The 22,398-nt window shown below is 40.8% G+C and overlaps 1 protein-coding gene across 2 annotated transcripts in view; it reads right to left on the minus strand.

Annotated features, from left to right (window-relative positions):
- trappc9 (trafficking protein particle complex subunit 9) overlaps positions 1 to 22,398 on the minus strand; it is a 283,244-nt gene that overhangs the window by 244,404 nt on the left and 16,442 nt on the right. For both annotated transcript variants that reach the window (XM_078267366.1, XM_078267365.1), the window contains 3 exons: positions 14,781 to 14,924; positions 2,734 to 2,860; positions 804 to 949 (listed from right to left, as the gene is read on the minus strand). In XM_078267366.1, coding sequence (XP_078123492.1) covers positions 804 to 949; positions 2,734 to 2,860; positions 14,781 to 14,924 — 417 coding nt within the window. The remainder of the gene's footprint in view (positions 1 to 803; positions 950 to 2,733; positions 2,861 to 14,780; positions 14,925 to 22,398) is intronic.

The following is a 22,398-nucleotide window of genomic DNA, read 5'->3' on the forward strand; positions in this document are numbered from 1 at the left end:
CCCAGAGAATTTGGCCCCCCCCATGAGAAAGACAGAGACATCATGGTTTGAAAACAAGCGAAGCATGGCAGTTGGTCAAGGCCACACCCCCACCCTCCACCTTGCCCCCCCTCTCTCCTCCTCAATAGCATTTAAAGCTACAGACACAGAAATTGCAAATCCTAAGAAAAGCACATTGTGGTACTGGCTCTAGTGGCTGTAATTCTGCATCAATCCTGAATTTCGGGAAAGAGACTTCAGATACAGTATTAGGGGACCACTAAGGCCTATATAAAAGAGACTTCAGATACAGTATTAGGGGACCACTAAGGCCTATATAAAAGAGACTTCAGATACAGTATTAGGGGACCACTAAGGCCTATATAAAAGAGACTTCAGATACAGTATTAGGGGACCACTAAGGCCTATATAAGAGCATCCAAAAAGCAGCATGTCATAGGACCTTTAAGATTAGGCACCAAAATGATTAGGGATTAGGGAAAAGATCGTGGTTTGGATTAAAACACTCCTAAGGAACACTCATTTCCTGGGTGAAAGGCTTTAGTTTTTCCCCGGGAAGCGAACTCTGCTCACTGGCTTGAAAGTCCTGCATGTTAATGACCCCGTCCTCCTCCCTATGTGGCCAGCCGCGTTTTTTAACAGTGGCCGTCAATGTAGTGAATACAGCAAAAAAAATAAAAAATAAAAATAAAACCATGGAATGCTTCCGAATTACAGTGCTTAACTTTTCGTTGCTTTTGAACGAATGAGAACAGGCTGGTGAGAATGTACAGTACATTAGGATGAATTGATGTTGGGCTTACCTATCTTCTTACAGCGCTCCTCTCCTCTGTTGTGCATGATGATTGGCGAGTAGATGAAGGGGCTGGCGGTGGACATATTCTGTCCCAGCAGGCCTTTCACTTTGTGAGGACGCAGACTGACGGGCAGATTGAGGAGCTTCACTGATCTAGTTTGGGCATCACAGGCAAACGCACAACAATGACATGAGTAAGTCTCATTTCCAACATGCATTAAAGGCACATTTCACACCAAAAATTATCACCTCACCCTCACATCTAAAGAAACACTTTACTTGAAGGTATCTACATAATCGTGACATGACACCGTCATAACTATGACACGACACTGTCATGAACGTGTCATAAATGTTATAAACAAGTCATAAATGTTTATGACTTCTGTCATTAAGTGTCATTCGGTTTTTGTCATGACAAGTTGACATTGTTTGGGTTGTCTTGATTATGACAAGTTGACATTAATCAAAGTGACATTACCAGAAGTTGTCTTGGTCATGACAAGTTGACATTAAACAGGATGACATTATGTCAAGTTGTCATGACAAAGACATCATCTGGTAAGGTCATCCTGGTTAATGTCAAGTTGTCATTACAAAGACATCCCAAACAAATGCAATGTCAACTTGTCATTACCAAGACAACTTCTGGTAATGTCACTTTGATTAATGTCAAGTTGTCATAATCAAGACAACCCAAACAATGTCAACTTGTCATAACAAAAACTGAATGGCACTTAATGACAGAAGTCATGAACGTTTATGACTTGTTTATAACATTTATGACACGTTCATGACAGTGTCATGTCATAGTTATGACAGTGTCATGTCACAATTATGTCGATACCTTCAAGTAAAGTGTTACCAAAACTGCTGATGTTTTTGCTGTGTACTTCACATCGTAAGTTAGTTGGTGCATCTTTAGAGTTACAGCAGCTTATGCAGTATAATCCAAAAGATGCAAGGGATTTATAATACCGCCGTTTATGAAAGCTTACATGGTCAGCAAACCGATAAAAACAGAAGAACACTTTTAGAAAGTGTGTGCTCCTCAATTTCAGGGACCAGGGGCTATTAATTTATCCACAGATGCATTGTCAATGTAATCTAGTACGTAGATAAAGACTCTTGCAACGGAAGTTACCGTTGATCATTAACACGTCAAAGTCTTTATGGTTAGGCAATAATGACTTCTACAATCAGAGGGTCGATGGCACGATGAGAACTTAAGAGACTTTTAACTACTTTATTGGCAGTGCCTGGTTTCTCTTGGTCTGTGTCCAGCTCTCCAGCACTGCTGCTTCCGAAATAGTCTACTAACTGCAGTATGTGAAGGAAAAAAAAACTACATATTTACCTCATTATTTTCACACTCAAAAAGCTGTGAGCACTCTAAATATCTCTGGCTGAACAAACCCACTGCCTTCATGAGCTCCAGGTAAACTGTACTTTTCAGTTTCGAAGTAGAAGAAGTTTTATTCAGAACTTAAAAACTGTATTTGCAACACAGGCTTTCACTGCGGAACAATTCTAAATTAAGTGAATTCATTTGGCTTGCTTTGAGGTGGGTTTTTGCTGCCGTGCAAGTTATTTAAGGGCTGTAAACGCACAAAACTGGTGTCCTTACTTTTCCCAAATCCTTCTAGCTAAAACATTCAGGTAAACAGAAGTATCGCTTCAGTAAAAACTCAATATTAAAAAAGGACTGGTATCAGGATGAGGGCCAAAAAAAACTTGGATCGGCACATCCCTATCAAACACACATCAATGAGACACAATTCAGAGTTTTTTCATGCAATCATTTAGCACTAATGGCTAACTACTGAACTGTAATTACTCCAAATATATCATTTGGACGATATTTTTACCAAGTTAAAAATTGAGCCAATGTGTGACAAAATATACGAAAGTAACAATCAGTCACGTTCCTGTCTTACCGGACAATGGGGAGCTTTGTGAAGGGCACCGGAGGGAGCTTCAGGCCATCAGGAAGCGTGATGACCTCCATTCCACCCGGACACTTGGAGGTGTAGTTCTCCAGACTCTGGGTCACCTCTTTCTTCTCTATAAATGTAGGAGCATATAACAATCAAGCACATTGTAAGAACACATAAAAAAAAGTCTATATACACACACACACACACACACACACACACACAATTATCCAAAGATTAAGCAGCAGCCATTATGAAATAACACTACTGCCTTTAAAATTCCCCAAAGCCAGATAATGTGAGCTCTGTCTCCACCGTAGAGTTCATCTTGGTGTGCGAGATATAAATTAACCAGACATTAATGACCTGTGAGGTGTCTCTCTCTCAGCAATAAGAGCCCTAGCCTTCAAGTAAAATTCGAAGTTTTATTGTACCATCAATACCTTTTGAGGGAGCATTACTGCTCAACCAGCCAAAGAATTTGCTTTGGCTCTGCGAGTTTTAAGAGTGTCGATCAAGGACATTTAGAAAGATCTCAAATATTTTATCCAGATCTATAACCCTTCATGGGAGTAGCTTATGATGACTTGTGATTGCAAGCTTTTTGTGTTAAAAGGGATAGTTTGGATTTTATGAAGCGGGGTTGTATGATGTATTAGCCATAGTCAGTGTATTACTCCAGTAGACGGCGGTCAGCACGCCGCCAGTTACCGACACGGAAGCTAAGCAATGTACTCCTGTGGACTGGGGCAGCAGCAAAACTTATTTTAGACACCTAACAAAAAAATCATTATCAGTTTAAGTGTAGGGCAGACTATATGTAGAATATTTTCACTGCTTTACCTTGCTGTCAGACAGCCCTTTCCAACAGGGAACTGAAGCCATTATATCGCTGTATTCAAAGCCACCAGACTCCTTTGACAAAACGGTATTTTACCTCGCAGAACACAGGAGTTGCTGGTCCACCGCTGCCTAGATCGGTTAGTATATTTGTTATTGTGTGACTTTGGTGAATCCGAACTAAACCTTTAAAAACACCAAAGTCACCCAACAAACTAAGTGATCGAGGCAGCCATAGACCAGAAACTCCCTGCAAGGTAAAATTAGCATTTAATCAAAAGAGTCTGGCGGCTTTGAAGAGAGCAGAGATTATAGTAACGCTAACGGCTTCAGTACCCCGTCATAAAGGGCTGCCTGTCGGCAAGTTAAAGCAGTGAAAATATTCTACATATAGCATGCACTTAAACAGATATTGGATTTTTTAGCCGGTCCTTATTTCAGGTGTCTAATATACGTTTAGCTGCTGCCCCCGTCCACAGCAGGACATGGATTAGCTTCCGTGTCAGTACTCCTGCCTGCTTCTCCAAACTGGGGGCGTGCCGACCGCCATCTACTGACTGTGGAGAAGAACCTCATACAACCCCACTTCAGAAGATCCAAACTATCCCTGTAATGTGAAGTTTGTGTTTCTCCATGGCATTGCACTTTTTTACAAAAAAATAAGTGGAACATAGATTATATTTTTGCGCCACAATCCAAATTCAAAAGCTGCCTTAGATGTAAACTGTCTACATAAGCGGAGAAGCTTGTATTAACAGCCAAAAGTTTGAGTCCAAGAGGTTTCATATCTCCTAGCAACAGTCAAAACGTTCCTGGAAATAAATAACAACAACAACAACAACAACAATAATACCACCACCTTGTAAATACAGACTGGGAGCCAGAGACCTATGGTTAGAGGTTGTATGATTTGAGTGGCGAGAAGGAAAAGGAGGTAATAAAGAGATTGAGATGGATGGAGGAAGGAAGGAATCAGAGAGCAAGAGGAGGATTTGGAAAAAAACGGCAAGAGATGAATGGGTGACAGCTCAGTTGTCCTCCTGGCTCAAAGTGTTCATGATTAATGGAATATTTGTCATGTCACGGCAGCAGTCTGTTTAGGGGCCACTCCAGGACAGGAAACTAAGAACAGTGGTTGTTTCGGTTTACATGTTGATCCTGTACACCTAAAGTGTTTTGCCAAGCATAGAATACAATAATAATAACCCAACATTATCTTCTCTTTTAGGCAATTCAGCATGTTGAATTAGTGGTGGAGGCAGTCCTTGGCAGAGTACTTGTGGGACTGCCACCCATTCAGCGCTCTCTCGCATTCATCTCTTTTTAGATTTGACCGTGACATCTTCAGGGGACAAACAAAGACACAGAACCAATGAAAACAACCACTGTATAAAAAAAGGGCAAAGTAGTTCTGATTTGTAATCAGGTAGGTTTTGGTAATACTTTTTAGGATGACAAATTGTGACTACTGATCAGTTATTTCTAGGGCTGCACAATTAATCACAATTGTATCGAAATCGCAATATGAACTAGTGCTATGTCCAAATCGCAGGGGGGCGCAATATTTGTTTGAGGCAAAAATATGTGCCAAACCATTGTAAAATAAAGTATTGTGGTGCTGCAGAAACATCCCAGCCTACAAATCCTATCCTACAGACTAAAGAAAAAAAAAAATCTTTGTTTGGTACAGATCCTCGCAAAAATGATCATTCCCTTCAATATCGCGAATCATATCGCAATATCAGTCAAAATAATCGCAATTACATATTTTCCTAATATCGTGCAGCCCTAGTTATTTCACCCTGTGAAGAACTTCTATGCATGTCAGTGGAAAGCTGCGCATTCGCTTTAGTGTTTGTGGTGTGTTTTCAATTGCGATATTCCCAAAAGCGCAATGTTTATTAGGTTGTCTTTTGTCCTTAAAGTCAGCTTTATGTGTCAGGGGGTTAAACTTGAAGAAAAAGCTCCTTATTTTTTTCCTCAACCTCGACTTTTTCTACCCTGCTTGTCGCCGAGCTCCCTGCCTAGACAAACGCAGCTAAAGCACACAGTCCGGATGAGCAAAGAAAATGTTAAACACTTAATGAGAAGAGAAAAAAAAAAAAAAGGTGCAGATCTTGAAACTTCGCATGACTCCCCGAATGAAAGGATCTCAAGGTGTCGACCGTTAAACGGAAAGAAACAATTGAAGGAAGAATGAAAGGCAGCATGGGTAAAGGTCTGCTGTGAATCCCGTTCTCTGAATACTGAGCTTACATCACCATGTTGTATGACAGAATAGAGGGAGCCAGACACGTTTAAAATGTGCACCTGCAAAATCAATTTCCATCTAACAAGTTTGTTTGCAGTTCTTCTTTTCCCGGCAACCACTTTATTAATGCTGCACTTTCAACAGCTTGACGTTCAGGTCTCAATAAATGAAATAAATGGTCGTACCGTACAAATCAGTGTGACAGTAATGACAGGGCTCAGGTATTTTGACAACATCTTTTGTACTTCGCCATACTAATGCCTCCCAGTTTGTCAGGACAGATCACACGGAATTCGTAACGCAGCAGGTGTCAATTGAGTTTGTGTGGAAAATGTGTCGCAAGTCTAAGCTCCCTGAAAGTCATCAGCCTCAAAATGAGGTGGGTTGGTGTGAGGGACAATCCGTGAAGAGCAAACAATGTAGGGGTTCATTTTTAGTTCATGCGCAATAACCTCAGTCTTTCCGTTATGCTGTGGTGCACAAAACGCTATGTTCCTGCTTGATTCGTCTTCTCTCTGCTGTTTCAATGTTCTAGATAACAATTCCAAATCCTTCCATGTGTTCAACTTAAAGCCAGCTTTATCAGTTGGGTCCGGGCCTGTTTTTACCATTGACTGTATGAAATGGGACTAGTATCCGTGACGTCACCCATAGTTTTCTAAAGAGCCAAAATGAGGCTCAAAGAGGGCTCCCAATAAATGGACATATTCTTCACAATTTGGTCAGTTTTCAAGCTATAGCCCGCAGTTTCTGTCTGCCCCCCCCCCCATGAAGAAATCTAAGTAGTGATAAAAACACTGTCAGCACATTCACAGGACACAAGCCTTCGGTGATCGCGCACCACCCCCCTCCCCCACGCAGTTGCTAGTAGCGATTATCCCGTCAAATCAAGGAGGACACACAGGTTTAAAAAAATCCTGAGGGGCTCTTCAGAAGAGGACATTATCTTGTAAAGTTGATGTCCTCTTTGTCTCCACAGCTGCTGTCCTTTCCTAGCGGGGGAAGACGCATCACTCAAGCTTCTGCGCGCAAATGACACCGGATGACACCATTTTGTAAACATTACCATATACACACACACAGACACAGACAGACAGACAGAGAGAGAGACAGAGAGAGAGATCTCTGAGGAGCGGATAGGCATGACTAGCTTTGTATTAGTCTTGCATTGTTGATATAGACTAGCTTTTTATCCACTCATTTGTCAATGGCTTGAATGTAACAGACGTTCATTAATATAAAATAGTCACTATAGCTTTAAATATTGAAGGGAGGAAGACAGCAAGCAGAAAGAATCAGAGTGAGGTGTTAGATGAAGAGCTGCACATGACAGGCACTACAGTGATTTGTGCAAAGCAGCACACATCATCAAGGTAAATGAGTTATATCCCCTTGTCATGCGGCGCAGTGGAAAAACACCTTGCTAGCATGGCATGAATGATCACGTTTGCTAATGGCTCAGCTCAGCATGAACATCCCACTTCAAAAAACAGCATAAGAAAACCCAGATCCCAGGTGTCTGTGTGCTAGCTGTGGGTGCTCAGCACTGAACTGTGCGTGCTCAGCACTGAACTGTGCAGCTTTGTTGGGAGACCCCTCAATCAAATGTCAGCGTTCACATACAAAGAGATCAGAAATCTAGGATGAATGTTTGACGTAAACCCTGAGATGATGCACATCCAGCTCTGATACATGACATTACAGCAGTAGTGAAAACACTGAGGGGTAAAACTAACCTTGAACAGCATATACAGGTGCTGCTCATATAATTAGAATATCATGAAAAAGTTGATTTATTTCAGTAATTCCATTCAAAAAGTGAAACTTGTATAATGTATACATTCATTCCACACAGACTGATATATTTCAAGTGTTTATTTCTTTTAATTTTGATGAATAGAACTGACAACTAATGAAAGCCCCAAATTCAGTATCTCAGAAAATTTGAATATTACTTAAGACCAATACAAAAAAAGGATTTTTAGAAATGTTGGCCAACTGAAAAGTATGAACATGAAAAGTATGAGCATGTGCAGCACTCAATACTTAGTCCTTTTGCCTGAATTACTGCAGCAATGCGGCGTGGAGTCGATCAGTCTGTGGCACTGCTCAGGTGTTAGGAGAGCCCAGGTTGCTCTGATAGTGGCCTTCAGCTCTTCTGCATTGTTGGGTCTGGGGTATCACATCTTCCTCTTCACAATACCCCATAGATTTTCTATAGGGTTAAGGTCAGGCGAGTTTGCTGGCCAATTAAGAACAGGGATACCATGGTCCTTAAACCAGGTACTGGTAGCTTTGGCACTGTGTGCAGGTGCCAAGTCCTGTTGGAAAATTAAATCTGCATCTCCATAAAGTTGGTCAGCAGCAGGAAGCATGAAGTGCTCTAAAACTTCCTGGTAGACGGCTGCGTTGACCCTGGACCTCAGAAAACACAGTGGACCAACACCAGCAAATGACATGGCACCCCCAAACCATCACTGACTGTGGAAACTTCACACTGGACTTCAAGCAACGTGGATTCTGTGCCTCTCCTCTCTTCCTCCAGACTCTGGGACCTTGATTTCCAAAGGAAATCCAAAATGTACTTTCATCAGAGAACATAACTTTGGACCACTCAGCAGCAGTCCAGTCCTTTTTGTCTTTAGCCCAGGCGAGACGCTTCTGACGCTGTGTCTTGTTCAGGAGTGGCTTGACACAAGGAATGAGACAGCTGAAACCCATGTCTTGCATACGTCTGTGCGTGGTGGTTCTTGAAGCACTGACTCCAGCTGCAGTCCACTCTTTGTGAATCCCCCCCCACATTTTTGAATGGGTTTTGTTTCACAATCCTCTCCAGGGTGCGGTTATCCCTATTGCTTGTACACTTTTTTCTACCACATCTTTTCCTTCCCTTGGCCTCTCTATTAATGTGCTTGGACACAGAGCTCTGTGAACAGCCAGCCTCTTTAGCAATGACCTTTTGTGTCTTGCCCTCCTTGGGCAAGGTGTCAATGGTCGTCTTTTGGACAGCTGTCAGGTCAGCAGTCTTCCCCATAATTGTGTAGCCTCCAGAACTAGACTGAGGGACCATTTAAAAGGCCTTTTCAGGTGTTTTGAGTTAATCAGCTGATTAGAGTGTGGCACCAGGTGTCTTCAATATTGAACCTTGTCACAATATTCTAATTTTCTGAGATACTGAATTTGGGGTTTTCATTAGTTGTCAGTTCTAATCCTCAAAAGTAAAATAAATACACACTTGAAATATATCAGTCTGTGTGGAATGAATGTATACATTATACAAGTTTCACGTTTTGAATGGAATTACTGAAATAAATCAACTTTTTCATGATATTCTAATTATATGACCAGCACCTGTATAAATTGAAAAATACTCACAGAAATATATGTATTTATATGATGGTTATTAGGATGGTGTGCGAGTTATACTCCAGTGGCATGTATGCTGTCAAGTATTTCTTTAACAATATAAAATTTAAAAAAAATTAAAATGACTAAAATCATAGGTGGTTCACATCCTCAACCACCTATAATTTTACAAATCATGGCTGTATTGAGGCTCATCATCATCATCATCATCATCCACTTCCCCAGAGCCGAATTGTCATCATTTCATAATGGGTATTATTTACCATTCTATAGAAATGCTAATACAGCGCTGTGTGATGCATGTGACAGGATTTAGCGAAGATCCCAGAGGGCACAATAATAGTCAATAGTTATATATGAACATAAGTAAGATGACTAAATTAAAACTACAGGTTAACCTTTGACTATCCAATCAGGGTCTTTGTATTGGGGAATGTTATCCAACTCTGCCAGAATACCTACAAATATGGTAGAAAGCATAGATGAAATTTATGCAGCGACCGAGGCAAATCCAGTGACTGAAACACCTGCTCTCGATTTAGATCAGCATGTGCACTGAAAGGAGATCTAGGCATTCCTATGCATATCTTTATGGAATGTGTCTCTGTGTGAATGGACCCCAACCGGAGCAGAGAAACCTGGCTGCTGCAGCAGCAATGACCCAGTATATGGTCAATAAGTTACAAATTACATCTTGCCTAAACTGACACGGTAAACAGGAATCTACGTAAATCTAGCAGACGGATAAATCGGGCATAATAATAGGCCATTTAATGTTTGGTAGCAAATAGCAAACAAGAAGCTACTGTCAGACTGAATAATGGCGTGCTAAACAAATGGCAAATCAGGCAATTATTAATGTAATTTATGGCCTCCGACTTTGAGCAGTTGCTGAACTGACACCGCTATCATTCTCCTGAATCTTTAGTAGATGAAATTTTAAAAAGTATATATATACTATATATCTCAGCAGTACAGTTCAGGCCCCCCCAGAGATTTCTATATTTGCTGTGCTGGGAGATGTATCACTCTTTGACACTATTTTACAGACACTACCGTGAAGAGGTGAGACTACAGCTCCAAATACCTTTACTGACAGCGCAGACAATGGGAACATTTTTAAAAGGGAGATGCATCAAATTATATTTAAACTACTGGCAGACCAAAAACAGACCTATCAACAGTATTATGAATAATTTAGGTTTTTCTGGCTGGTTTCTATGGAAAAAAAGACAGCAGCAAAATAATAATAAAAATAATAAGCCTTGTAGACTGGAAGCTGAGCAACTGAAAGAGTCTCATTCATCTTTCTGGTATGAAATTTGCTATTAAAAAGTAAGCTATAAAAAAAAAAAAAAAAAGGTTTCCATCTCTATTTTTATGAGTTTACAAAAACGGTTGCACTGCGATGACATGTTGACTTTTTCCTGACCCAGAAACACTTCTTCCCACTTAATTTGGCATCCCCTGTGCCTACAAGGGGGTGGGGGGGTGGGGGGGGGGGGTCGAATCACCTTGATTTGGTGATTCGACCAGTTACTGCAATGAAATGAGTGCTGCAAATCAACGGTATGTAATATGCAATGTGTGGAATTATGGCTACAATCACATACATAATTTGGCATCCCACTTAATTTGGCATTCCCTGTGCCTACAAGGGGGTTGGGGGGGGGGGGGCTATGGCAAAGTGAAAATCACGTGATAACCATTTTGACAGTATTCATCTAGGGCCAATGTGCCTTCTCTCCCTTGATTTGGTGATTCGACCAGTTACTGCAATGAAATGAGTGCTGCAAATCAACAGTATGTAATATGCAATGTGTGGAATTATGGCTACAATCACATACATACAAAAGACTAAATCACGTGATAACCATTTTGACAGTATTCATCTAGGGCCAATGTGCCTTCTCTCCCTTGATTTGGTGATTCGACCAGTTACTGCAATGAAATGAGTGCTAGGTGAAAATGTATGCAACCACATAAACAACCTTCACTCATAACTTTAGCAAGATGGGCATTCATTAAGCATGGGAACCACTCCGGGTAACAGCCTTTGCTCCCTGTTGAGTTCGGGAAGAAGATTAGAAAAGAAGGACAAAGAGGACACTCCCTAAGATTTCTCTAACTGAACCACAAGTCTGTATGGCTTCACTCAAACTTTACAGTCAGCAGCTCGGTTTAAAATGTAAACTTGTGACTTCTCCTCATTCACTCTGCTGTTTTCTTCCTTTTTCACCTTATTGTTGTGTTTTAGCAATCTCACTCTGCCTTATCACATGTCTCGTACTGATGCCACCCTCTCAGGCAGTCCTAGAATCAGCTAGAATTTACCTTGTCGGGACCCAGAAATAGAGCAGTTAAGCATTACATTCAACTCTAGCACTGCTAAAAGGTAAAAGGCTTTCATAAACCAATTGATCCGTTTCCAATGATACCAGCTACTGTAAGACTTAAAAACGTACAACCAGCCTCAGGTATGTCTTTTCCACCAAGGCAGTTCTGGTGCCGGTTCGTGCGTCTGCTGGCTTTGTGGTCCTCCACAGAAATTCAAAATAAATTGGATGGAGCGGTGCGGACAAAACCCGTCTTTGAAAGGCTACAGAATGAGATGTCTAGGGTTACCAGAGGAGTGTAGAACAACTGATAAACAAAATTTTAAAAAAAAGATTATCGGGACCAAAAAAAAGGAGCTTGGGCGAAGTGGTGGCGGCGGTCGGCAAAGAAGATCCCCATATTTCGACGGCTATGGTGAACGGAGGAGAAGCAGAAAATTCCAATGCTTCAGGTGGGTCTTATATTTCAATGTCAATCATGTATTATTTTTTTTAACTGTGTAGCCAGCTATGTCTGGTTTCAATGTTATATTCGCATTGTTAACATTAGTTAGGTGACGACACGCAAAGTGTAGCAAGCTACCGCTAGCAAACGTAGCTGGTTACAGTAGCTAAACGTTAACGCTGTACTAACATTACCGTTTTAAAACCGTTTCACGGTTCAGCTAGCTAACATAAGCCCGTTGACAGCGACGTTATTGTTCATGTTTTGGCACAATGTTTCTGACCGTAGTAGTGCTGTTATAGTGACTGAAAGTGTGATGTGAGATGCTAAAAACAAACTACACGCTGTTTTCAGGTAACGTTACTTTTTGACTTGTGTACTCAACTATTTAGTCCATGCATCAGATTTTGATTATTTTTAATTATTATTATTTGTTATTCACCAACAAAATGTCCTGTTTGTGCAACACTTTTAAAAGCCAAACTAACATTCAGCAGGGAGGTTTGCTCACTGATAAAATAAGAAAAGCTCTGTATGCAGTCTTCAGCTTACATCAGGGGAGGATTAGGAGGAGCAAACACACAACCGCTTTTATTTACTGTTATGAGAATTGAATTTGAAGATTTTTTATTTATGACACTTAACAGCTAGATCACCTCATGTTTTTTTAGGCAAAAGAAAAAGAGGGATGTTTCATAAAGGTGCCTCAGGTCTTATTGTGAAAAGTATGTCATGAATGAGCTTTATAAACTAAACCTGCTCCCTGTTTTGGTTGTTTATAGAGTTGTCAGTCACTGGTGAGGAAGGCAACTGAATACCCCCCCGCTTACTTTTCCCTTTCCAAGCATTTAGAAGAACCTATGGTGGGCTTTAGGTAACATAAAAAGGCGCGTTTGGTTTGTCCGTTCTGGGCTACTGTAGAAACATGGCGGTGCAACATGGCGGACTGCGTGGGAGAGGACCCACTCTCTATGGAGATATGAAGGGCTCATTCTAAGTTAATGAAAATGACTTGTCTCGGGTGATTAGTTGTGAATATTATATCCCTTTTCTGCCAATAGATCACCCTAAACCCAATCAATGCGTCTTTAAACAACCAACGTCACTATATGATGTTATCAGAGAGACATCTCAAGCTCTTCTAATCATCTTTTTCTATTTTTAGTTCCCCTTTCAATTACACTCTTGTTTTTATAGTAGCTCCAACAAATAAAAAAAAAACTCCCGCACACAATGGCATGCATGTGTTTCGAATAGCACCTTTGATATTACCAGTCATCAAGACAAAAATTCATCATCAGTGAAAATATTACTTGCTCCAAGATGAAGTATCATCTGATGACATCGGTCCCTGTTGTACGGTTTGAAAATGAAAAAACGTATTTTCATCTGGATGAAATCAAGGGGAAACTCATTTTCAAAGCTTTAGAACTTCTTATATGTGGTGCTTTCCTATAAAAAGCAGTCCTCCTGTATATACATTTCTATCATTAGGCACACAGGCTTGCCTCTTTTCCAGTTCAGAAATATATTGACCAAATACCAAAATCATCCGTGTGCAAATACCCCTTTGGCTGATATTTATGCAATGTTATTTGGTTGTGTTCATTTTATTTTATTTCACTTTTTCTATTTCTGAAACTCATCCTATTTAAAATGTCCTTTGTAATACTTATGTATGTGTTGTATGTGTTTTGGTAAATTGACTGGACAGTCTCGCTGTTTCGCTGTTTGCCCGGCTGTCCGAAGGGCTCGAGGCTTGCGTGAAAATAGACCTGGCTCGTATCTTCAGCGGAGCGGGAGAGCCACTTCACGCACGCTGGTGGACTATCTAGCATTGACTTGAATGGCAGCGATTGACGCAGACGCGCCCGGTGGAAAACAGGGGTTAAAGACCTGCAAATGTCTGAAAGTTTCATTTGAAAGTTTAATTCCTTGACTTTTATAGCGGAGCCATAAAAGTCCTTTGCTGTCCGACGCTATTCTATGCTTGACATATACACGCATAGACGACGACACATCAAAAGAGAATTATTCCACTAGAGCAACCTACGATAGCCACCCTGACATTAGTAATAACACACTGCAGACGGGAGTAGAGGCAATCAAAGGCAGCGCCTCTGAGCCCCAAAAGTTACACTGAGTAAATATGAAATGGTGTTTTATTGTAGCAAAAAAAAAAAAAAAAAACACTGTTCAAGAACTCAGCTACCAAGGTCACTTTCTACAGTGAGAAAGCATTACGCAGTAGCAGTAGTAATTACATCATTTGGTAGCGTTTTTCTAGCCCTTGATTTATGTAAGGCTGTAGAGAGTAATAATATCATTCCAGCAGGACTGTTTCTAAGAACACTAGTATAACCAGCACCCTTACACAGCTGCAGAATTCCCTTTGCTGAGGTTTAATATTTTATACTGGGAGCTTGCTTCATCTTGTTCATACCTCGCCTCCTTCCCTCCCTCCATTCTCATGCTCCGTAGCCAACCACGGATTACGCTGGCCTCTATTGTGTGGCCAGTGGACCGTCTGGCTCACACTGCTTCAGTAAAAAACCTATCATCTGGCTGCACAGGATTTCTGGTCAGAGCACAATGTTGCACTCCCGCCAAGAAAAAGTTGGCTTTGTTGTGCATCGCATACTATTAAGCACAAGGTATAATGCCGCAATCACCAAAGGACAGGCTGGCTGTTTCTAGATATATATTTTTTTTTTTTGAAGGCTGGACATGAAGCTGGAAGCACCTCATAGGGTTTGAATTACACAGAGGAAAAGTGTAATATTAGTGCTTTCAAGCCTTATTGTGAGCTGACCTTGATCGGACAGGAAGTCCAGCATGGTCTGCAGCAGGAAGGACAGGTGGCGCACAGACAGGCCGGGGTTGCCCATGCGACGGGAGGCGTACACCAGCTCATGTAGGAGGCGCATCTGAACAGCAGCCCAGCCTCGGTGGGTACCTGAGAGAGACATGGCAGAGAGAAATTCACATTCACAAGGCTGACAAGGCTCATTGCTGACATCTAATGTTACACAGCTGTCCTATCTGATTAGTAGAAATGCATCAAGACTACCTGTAGGATGATATTCTACACTTGTAGCTCACTTGTTGGGTGGACAGAAGGAGACATTTGATGACATTACTCAACAGTATGTACATCTTGATGTTTTCTGTAATGTTCTCAGTTCCAAAACACAGCCTTGGTGCATCTTTACTAATTAAACTGCCACAGAATAAACTGTCAAGCTCAACTAGGGGTGGGTGATAAGCCAATATAATTAATTGTCCACTTTAGCAAAATCATATTGTGCAACATGATCATGTTGCTTTATTATTTTACTCCCGTTACAGTAATTGATTTTAAGTAGTTTTTAAATAAAAGGGATACTTTGCCAATATTCAACCAGCTTTGTATCATAATAATGTTGGTAGCATGTGTAAATTAACTATGGTAAACTTCCCTCCATCTTCCCTACTGACAGACCAGCAGAAAAAACTCCAAGTGGTACCTTTAGGGCCTGTTGCTCGAACTACAGACTGTACTTACGCATAGAGAGCCGCCCATCTCGCTCTTCTTTTTTTTTTTTTAAAACCCAGACAGAACTCGGATTAAACTGTAAAACTAGACAGTGCTGATGAAATGTAAAACAAGATTTGGTTACTAAAAATGCTGAAATACGAGATTGTTGGTTACCAGCAGGCCGCCATTCAGTGTCAACGGGGACAAGCTCGCAGTAAGTCACCCACCAGCGGTGCCGTTAGTTGGTCTGGTGCAGCACAGTGCATTCTGGTAGTTGCAGGTTTTCTAACTTTTGAGTGAAAGGGAATACCAAATCCCTTTTTCTCTGTTTTTTCTGGTCATGTATTCAGCCAAGTTTTATAATAAAAAAAAATAAATAAAAAAAAGACCCTCTTTCCAGCGGTAAAATACTTGATTTGAAGTTGATTGAAGTTATTGTTTTACACGTGAGAAATGTTGTCTGATGTAATGAATAACAGAATACAGATCAATTCACTGAACAACAACTATATATATACACATACATACATATATATATATATATATATACACATATATACATATACATATACATACATATATATATATATATATATATACACATATACATACACACACACACGCACACACATATATATATTTTAGGGCTGTGTATTGGCAAGAATCTGGCGATATGTATCACGATTCAATATATTTGTATACTGTGCGTAAGGCAATATATTGGGATTTTTTTAAAGTATAATTTTAGAAAAACTAATATTTAAAAAAAGACATGATGTTCATAAAAGTCAAAGAAGTTACCTAAGTAAACAATTCAGTACACAGAAAGTCAAAGTCACAGGTTCTTAGTGAGCTAATGTTTATATGCTAAAGTAGGCCAAAGTTTAGCCATAGCTACGTTGTTAGCTTCTAGCAAAAAGTCAGGCACTGTTAGGCGAGGACGCTAGTGGTGCATCTCAGCATAGCCATCTAGCAGTAGGGGGTTTAAACACAACATAAACCTGAACCACTGTCTTACCATGAATATTTTTGAACGTTAAAAAGTTTCGATATTGCCTTTTTGAAAATCGATACCGTATTGCAAAATAAAATATGGCGATACTCAAGGGTATCGACTTTTTCACACACACACACACACACCGAAGTAATATAGTGATAATATTCTTAACCATATTTCCCTGCCCTAGTTACAGCACACAATGACTACTAATAATTACTAATTAATACTCTTGAATGTGTTCAGTGAAAAAACATTATTGCTTGAGAAGATGCAACAAGTGCGTAACAAACCTTCATAAGTCTGTATTTGGCATGCTTCCACACAAAAAGCCCACCACACATAATTGGATCAAACTCAAACCATTTCATTGGAGCCTTCTCTTACAATTGAAGTACCCCCGTTGCCTGTCACATGTGCTCCAGCGTGGTGCTAACTTAGCCAATGTTGTTTGCTCTGCAGAGCTCCACAAGACACCTTAATAGCATTCTAGCCTGACATCAACTGTTACATAAGAGCCTCAGCCCCCTTACGAGATCTCCTGCTCCACTCCCAGCTGTCGACTGTTGACTCACTAAGTGGGAAAGAAAACTAGAGGAAAGATGTGCCGAGGAGGCCGCGGGGGCCAGAGGGAGGAAGGGGGGATAGTTGGTAAACACTCAGATGTTTCCTCAGTTTAAATACCACTTCCAATAACGTCAAAACACGCCTGTGATGCTTTTCGGTTATCAGCATTTTTTCTACCATGGTCATTATTCACCCTGACTTCTTCTGCCATCTGAAAAACCTCTTAATGCAATTCCTTCGTAAGCTATTTTTTTCCTGTCATAAAAACTGCACCTACTAAGCAGTCTAAAAATAGCTGACTTCCACCTGTCTGCCAAAACCAGCGCTTATCTGGAGAACAGTAATCCAAAAGGACACTCTGGATTTTCTGAGGACGTCTCTCTCACTAACACAAAAAAAAATGATTCATTTGTGGTATTTTCAGACCTGAAGTGGGGGTGTCTGGCAATCCACTTAACACACCGCCAAGATAACGAGCGTGGTGCCACGGCCAAGCAGTCGCACTGTAACATGCAAAACCTGACTTAAAAAAAAGGAGCTGTGCCTCTGGGCCGCCTCTGATGAAACAAGGGCAATTTTCTACTGTGCAGAGTGATGAGATGCCACATGCCATGATTATTCTCCTCGATAATAAAACCTTTAAATTATTACAAGAAAAGATAGTCCATAATTGCTGTGGCAACAGAAGAAAAACAGGGGTCTATGTAAGAGGAAGAAAATGTGTGCCCATTTCTGGTAACAGTGGGGAGTAGTGTGGGGGGGGGGGGGGTCTGTGAGCTACTTAAAAAGCCTTTTGTTCCCCTGTATTTCAGGGAACAGCAGCCTCATTGGAATGAACCATTGATGCCCATTTTATTTCTCACTTGAACTTGCCTCTTCAGCTTATTGCTTGATTAACTCCCACCTGATCCCTTCTGCAAAAAGACAACCGTCATCCACTGCTTCCCCATCAGCACTGTGGGGACTCCGAGTGGATACCCAAGCCTCACTTGGGACTTGAATGATACAGCAGATATAGCAGAGCGGATAATTTATGTTACAGTACCTTAAGTTTCATGGAATAATGCTCCCCCTATTCATCCACTTGTGCGTCTAATTGAATGAGGTGATTTTATTATACAAGAAAATAACAAGAAGTGGGAAAATCTATTAATTTGCAAAAGGGTATGGGAAATATTGCTACCTCATCACAACATTTTAATCCTCAAATCGTCAACTAGGAATTTATTTGACACCAAGGGAGCATTTACAGTTCCAACTTTGTCCGACACCCATTTACCTCGTCCGTTATGACAAAGTGAACTTACATACATGTACTGTGGGACTGTCCATATGTGAAGTTTATGTGTTATACCAATATAACTGGGACCTCTGCTCCCGTCTTCCCTCCCGTTTTACTTTTTATTGATGATTCACTAATTATCCTTACTGTGTCCCAAAAAACATTTCTACTTTCAGGTCTGCCAACTGCCATAAAAAGACCTGTACCTGAGCAAGGAAGTGCTCTTTTAGGTCATTTAACTACAACAGTATTTAACATGGACATATAATGATACTTATAGATACTACTGAGTATTAAGTCTTTTTATATCAACATAAGTATTAGGCTACATAGACTGACGATTGATGAAATGTCTTAGAAGCCCAGGGTTCTTCTGTTTGCCCTCTAGTAATGACACACACATCATTGAGTATGAAAAAAGAACACTGTCATTTATCCTTTTTTTTTTTTTAACTGAAGGCTCGACTTTGTTCAGTTTCGATCACAAGGGCCCATTTTATCGCAGTAAGATAACTAGATTGTTTAAGTCGGTATGGAGGAGTATTTTTTTTCTAACTGCAGTAGAGACATTTGTAGTGAAAGATGACACTTACACGCCTGCTAGATAAATGACTTTCAAAAGTGTCTTGAAAATGTCCCTTGACTGAACAAAATGCAGAGGAAACAATCAAACCTTTAGGTCTGTCATAATTCCACAAATGAGAAATCCAACATTAGGTCACCAAAAGAGGGCCTTTTTCTGCAGATTCATTACAACATTTGGCAGTTTCTTTTTATTCACAAATGATAATAAAATTGCACATTTAAAAATTGTAAGTTGCCCTATGATTAGGAGCAATCTATTGGTTGTAGAAGTTGAGATGTAAATTTGGAGAGATGACAGTTGCTCTGTGGAAATGCAAATGGAAAGTGAGAAAAGAAATGTTATGAAATAGACTTACGCGTTAAAACGGACTAAATGCTTGCTCTTGGGGGAATTACTGAAATTGTTGGGTCTTTGTAAATTATAGAGTGTGGTCTAGACCTACTCCATCTGTAAAGTGTCGTGAGATAACTCATTATTTGATACTATAAATAAAATTGAATTGAATGGCCGTTGTATTACACATTGATTTACTTTTAGTGTATAAAAGGAGGAAAAAAATCCTGGTGGAACACACTGACGATACATACTCGTATGATATCAAGGCCCAGGGCATCAATAGTTAAGTGCTCTTGGTGTAAAGTATCCTGAGTACCATCTAAAGCATCCTTTCACAGTCTAAATGCAAACATTTGACCTCTAACAATCTGCAGATTCTATTCACAGTTTACAAAAAGGAAACTAGGCCAGACATTAACAGCCTATCTGGGAAAAGTCCTTTAACAGCATCCAATATCCTGAGATGTTCCATTCACTGTGAGCCCTGTCTTTTGTGTTGCCAGCGCTTGCCATTGAGTGGCTGCGATGAGCAAAGGGTCAACAGTCTGTAGAACATGAAGGCTTATAGTGCGTTCCATTGTACTCGTCCGAAAAACAACCCGACCTCTGATTTCCGAGCTCGGAACTCAAACAACCTCGCAGTAGCCCCGAGTTCAAAATCCAACACGGCTGCCCCCGTATCAACAGTTATCAAAGCTGTAGTAACAAAGTTATAAGCACTTCTGTCTTATTTGTGTCTCACTAAATCAGTCTTTCACAAAACGCATGTTCAACTTCTATCTGTGGACATGTTACGCTGTTTGGATGCACAAAAAACAGTGTTTTGTCTTGTTATGAACTGGCATTGCTAACAATGGCTAACCTGGCTAGAGGTAATGAAAACAATGAAAATCCGACTTGTAAATGGAACACATTCAACTTGGGTGTGGCGTCATTCCCAGCTCCAGCTTTCGAGGTAAATGGAACGCACTACTATCACAGAGGACCTTACCAACGAGTTTACAAAAGCCCGGGTCACGTCTCAACTCTGGCTTTTTTTTTTTCCTCGAGAAAAGTGCTGGCTTGAATGCAGAACACGCTGGAAGAGCACTCTTGAAAAGGACAGCAAAGCTTGAGGTTGAATGAAGCGATGCTTTCCATTTCCTATTCATTCAGGGAAATTTCCTCCTTTACTTTCCTTTCCACACAGCACAACTTAACTCGTCACCCTTAATAAATAAATAAATGAATCTAGCTATGATAGGAGGACACCAATCCCTCAGTTTGTTTTTAGTGCACTCTGTTCTACTTCTTCATTGTCACCGTTGACTAGACACATAAACAAAGGAACCTCTCTTCAGCGTTGTAGTCAAGACCACCTAAACCGAGACCAAGTCATCACCGAGACAAGACCGAGACTTTGAGGAGTTGAGACCGAGTCAAGACCAAGACCAGATCTGTGTCAGCTGTGACAGCCAGAGCTTTTTCTCCCGTCTCCCGCATTCACTTTCTTGGGAGTGTGTGTAAAGGGGGCAGGAAGGGGGGGGGGTTTACGGTAACAAATTAGATATGAGTCAAGTTAATGGTTGCATTTGCAAGTTTTTAAACACATAAGCCTAAATCAGACAATGCACAGGCAATTTAGCATAATCCCTGCAGTTGAAATAAAATCCTGAGTCTTCTTTATCCGAGAACAAGACAAGACCGAGTAAAAAATGCAGTCGTTTCTGAGACGAGACCTTTAAAAATTGATCGGTCTTGAGACCAAGACTGATCTCGAGTACTACAACACTGCCTCTCTTCAGGTTGAGAGCTAAATTCTGATTATGGTACTGATTTGCATTATACATAAGACACTGATTCCATAGTTTTATAAAAGATATCGGGGCACTGAAAATGATCCAAAATGTGCTCTCATGGTGCATTTACTGCTTTATAGGATGTATGAATCATACAGTGAGTATGACTCACCTGTTATGTTGTATGTTTATGCCACTTTGGATTCTGTTAAAGGTAAACGATGATGCATTGCTGTAATTTGGTCAAAGTGCTGCAGAATTCAAAAATTGATCTGCTGCAGAATTCAAAAATGTATCTGCCAGGTTGTGTCGTCCAATGGGATATTTTTAGGTTATATCTTTTCTTTTCCTTTTTATTTATGGTGCATATTACAGTGTGGATCAGACCGCATTTTTCTGTCCAGACAAAGCAGTAACCAAACCCGGCCCGAGCCCGACAGGCATTAAGATATTTACAGTGGGGAGAACAGGTATTTGATACACTGCCGATTTTGCAGGTTTTCCCACTTACAAAGCATGTAGAAGTCTGTTATTTTTATCATAGGTACTCTTCAACTGTGAGAGACGGAATCTAAAACAAAAATCCAGAAAATCACATTGTCAGATTTTTAAGTAATTCATTTGCAATTTATAGTATTTGATACATCAGAAAAGCAGGACTTAATATTTGGTACAGAAACATTTGTTTGCAATTACAGAGATCATACGTTTCCTGTAGTTCTTGACCAAGATCTCGCGATACATGGCCCCATCCATCCTCCCCTCAATACGGTGCAGTCGTCCTGTCCCCTTTGCAGAAAAGCATCCCCAAAGAATGGTGTTTCCACCTCCATGCTTCACGGTTGGGATGGTGTTCTTGGGGTGGTACTCCTCCTTCTTCCTCCAAACACAGTGAGTGGAGTTTAGACCAAAAAGCTCTATTTTTGTCTCATCAGACCACATGACCTTCTCCCATTCCTCTTCTGGATCATCCAGATGGTCATTGGCAAACTTCAGACAGGCCTGGACATGCGCTGGCTTGAGCAGGGGGACCTTGCGTACGCTGCAGGATTTTAATCCATGATGGAGTAGTGTGTTACTAATGGTTTTCTTTGAGACTGTGGTCCCAGCTCTCTTCAGGTCATTGACCAGGTCCTGCCGTGTAGTTCTGGGCTGATCCCTCACCTTCCTCATGATCACTGATGCCCCACGAGGTGAGATCTTGCATGGAGCCCCAGACCGAGGGAGATTGACCGTCATCTTGAACTTCTTCCATTTTCTAATAATTGTGCCAACAGTTGTTGCCTTCTCACCAAGCTGCTTGCCTATTGTCCTGTAGCCCATCCCAGCCTTGTGCAGGTCTAAAATGTTATCCCTGATGTCCTTAC

This window comes from Sander vitreus, chromosome 14 (genome assembly GCF_031162955.1).
Source record: "Sander vitreus isolate 19-12246 chromosome 14, sanVit1, whole genome shotgun sequence".
NCBI lineage: Eukaryota > Metazoa > Chordata > Actinopteri > Perciformes > Percidae > Sander > Sander vitreus.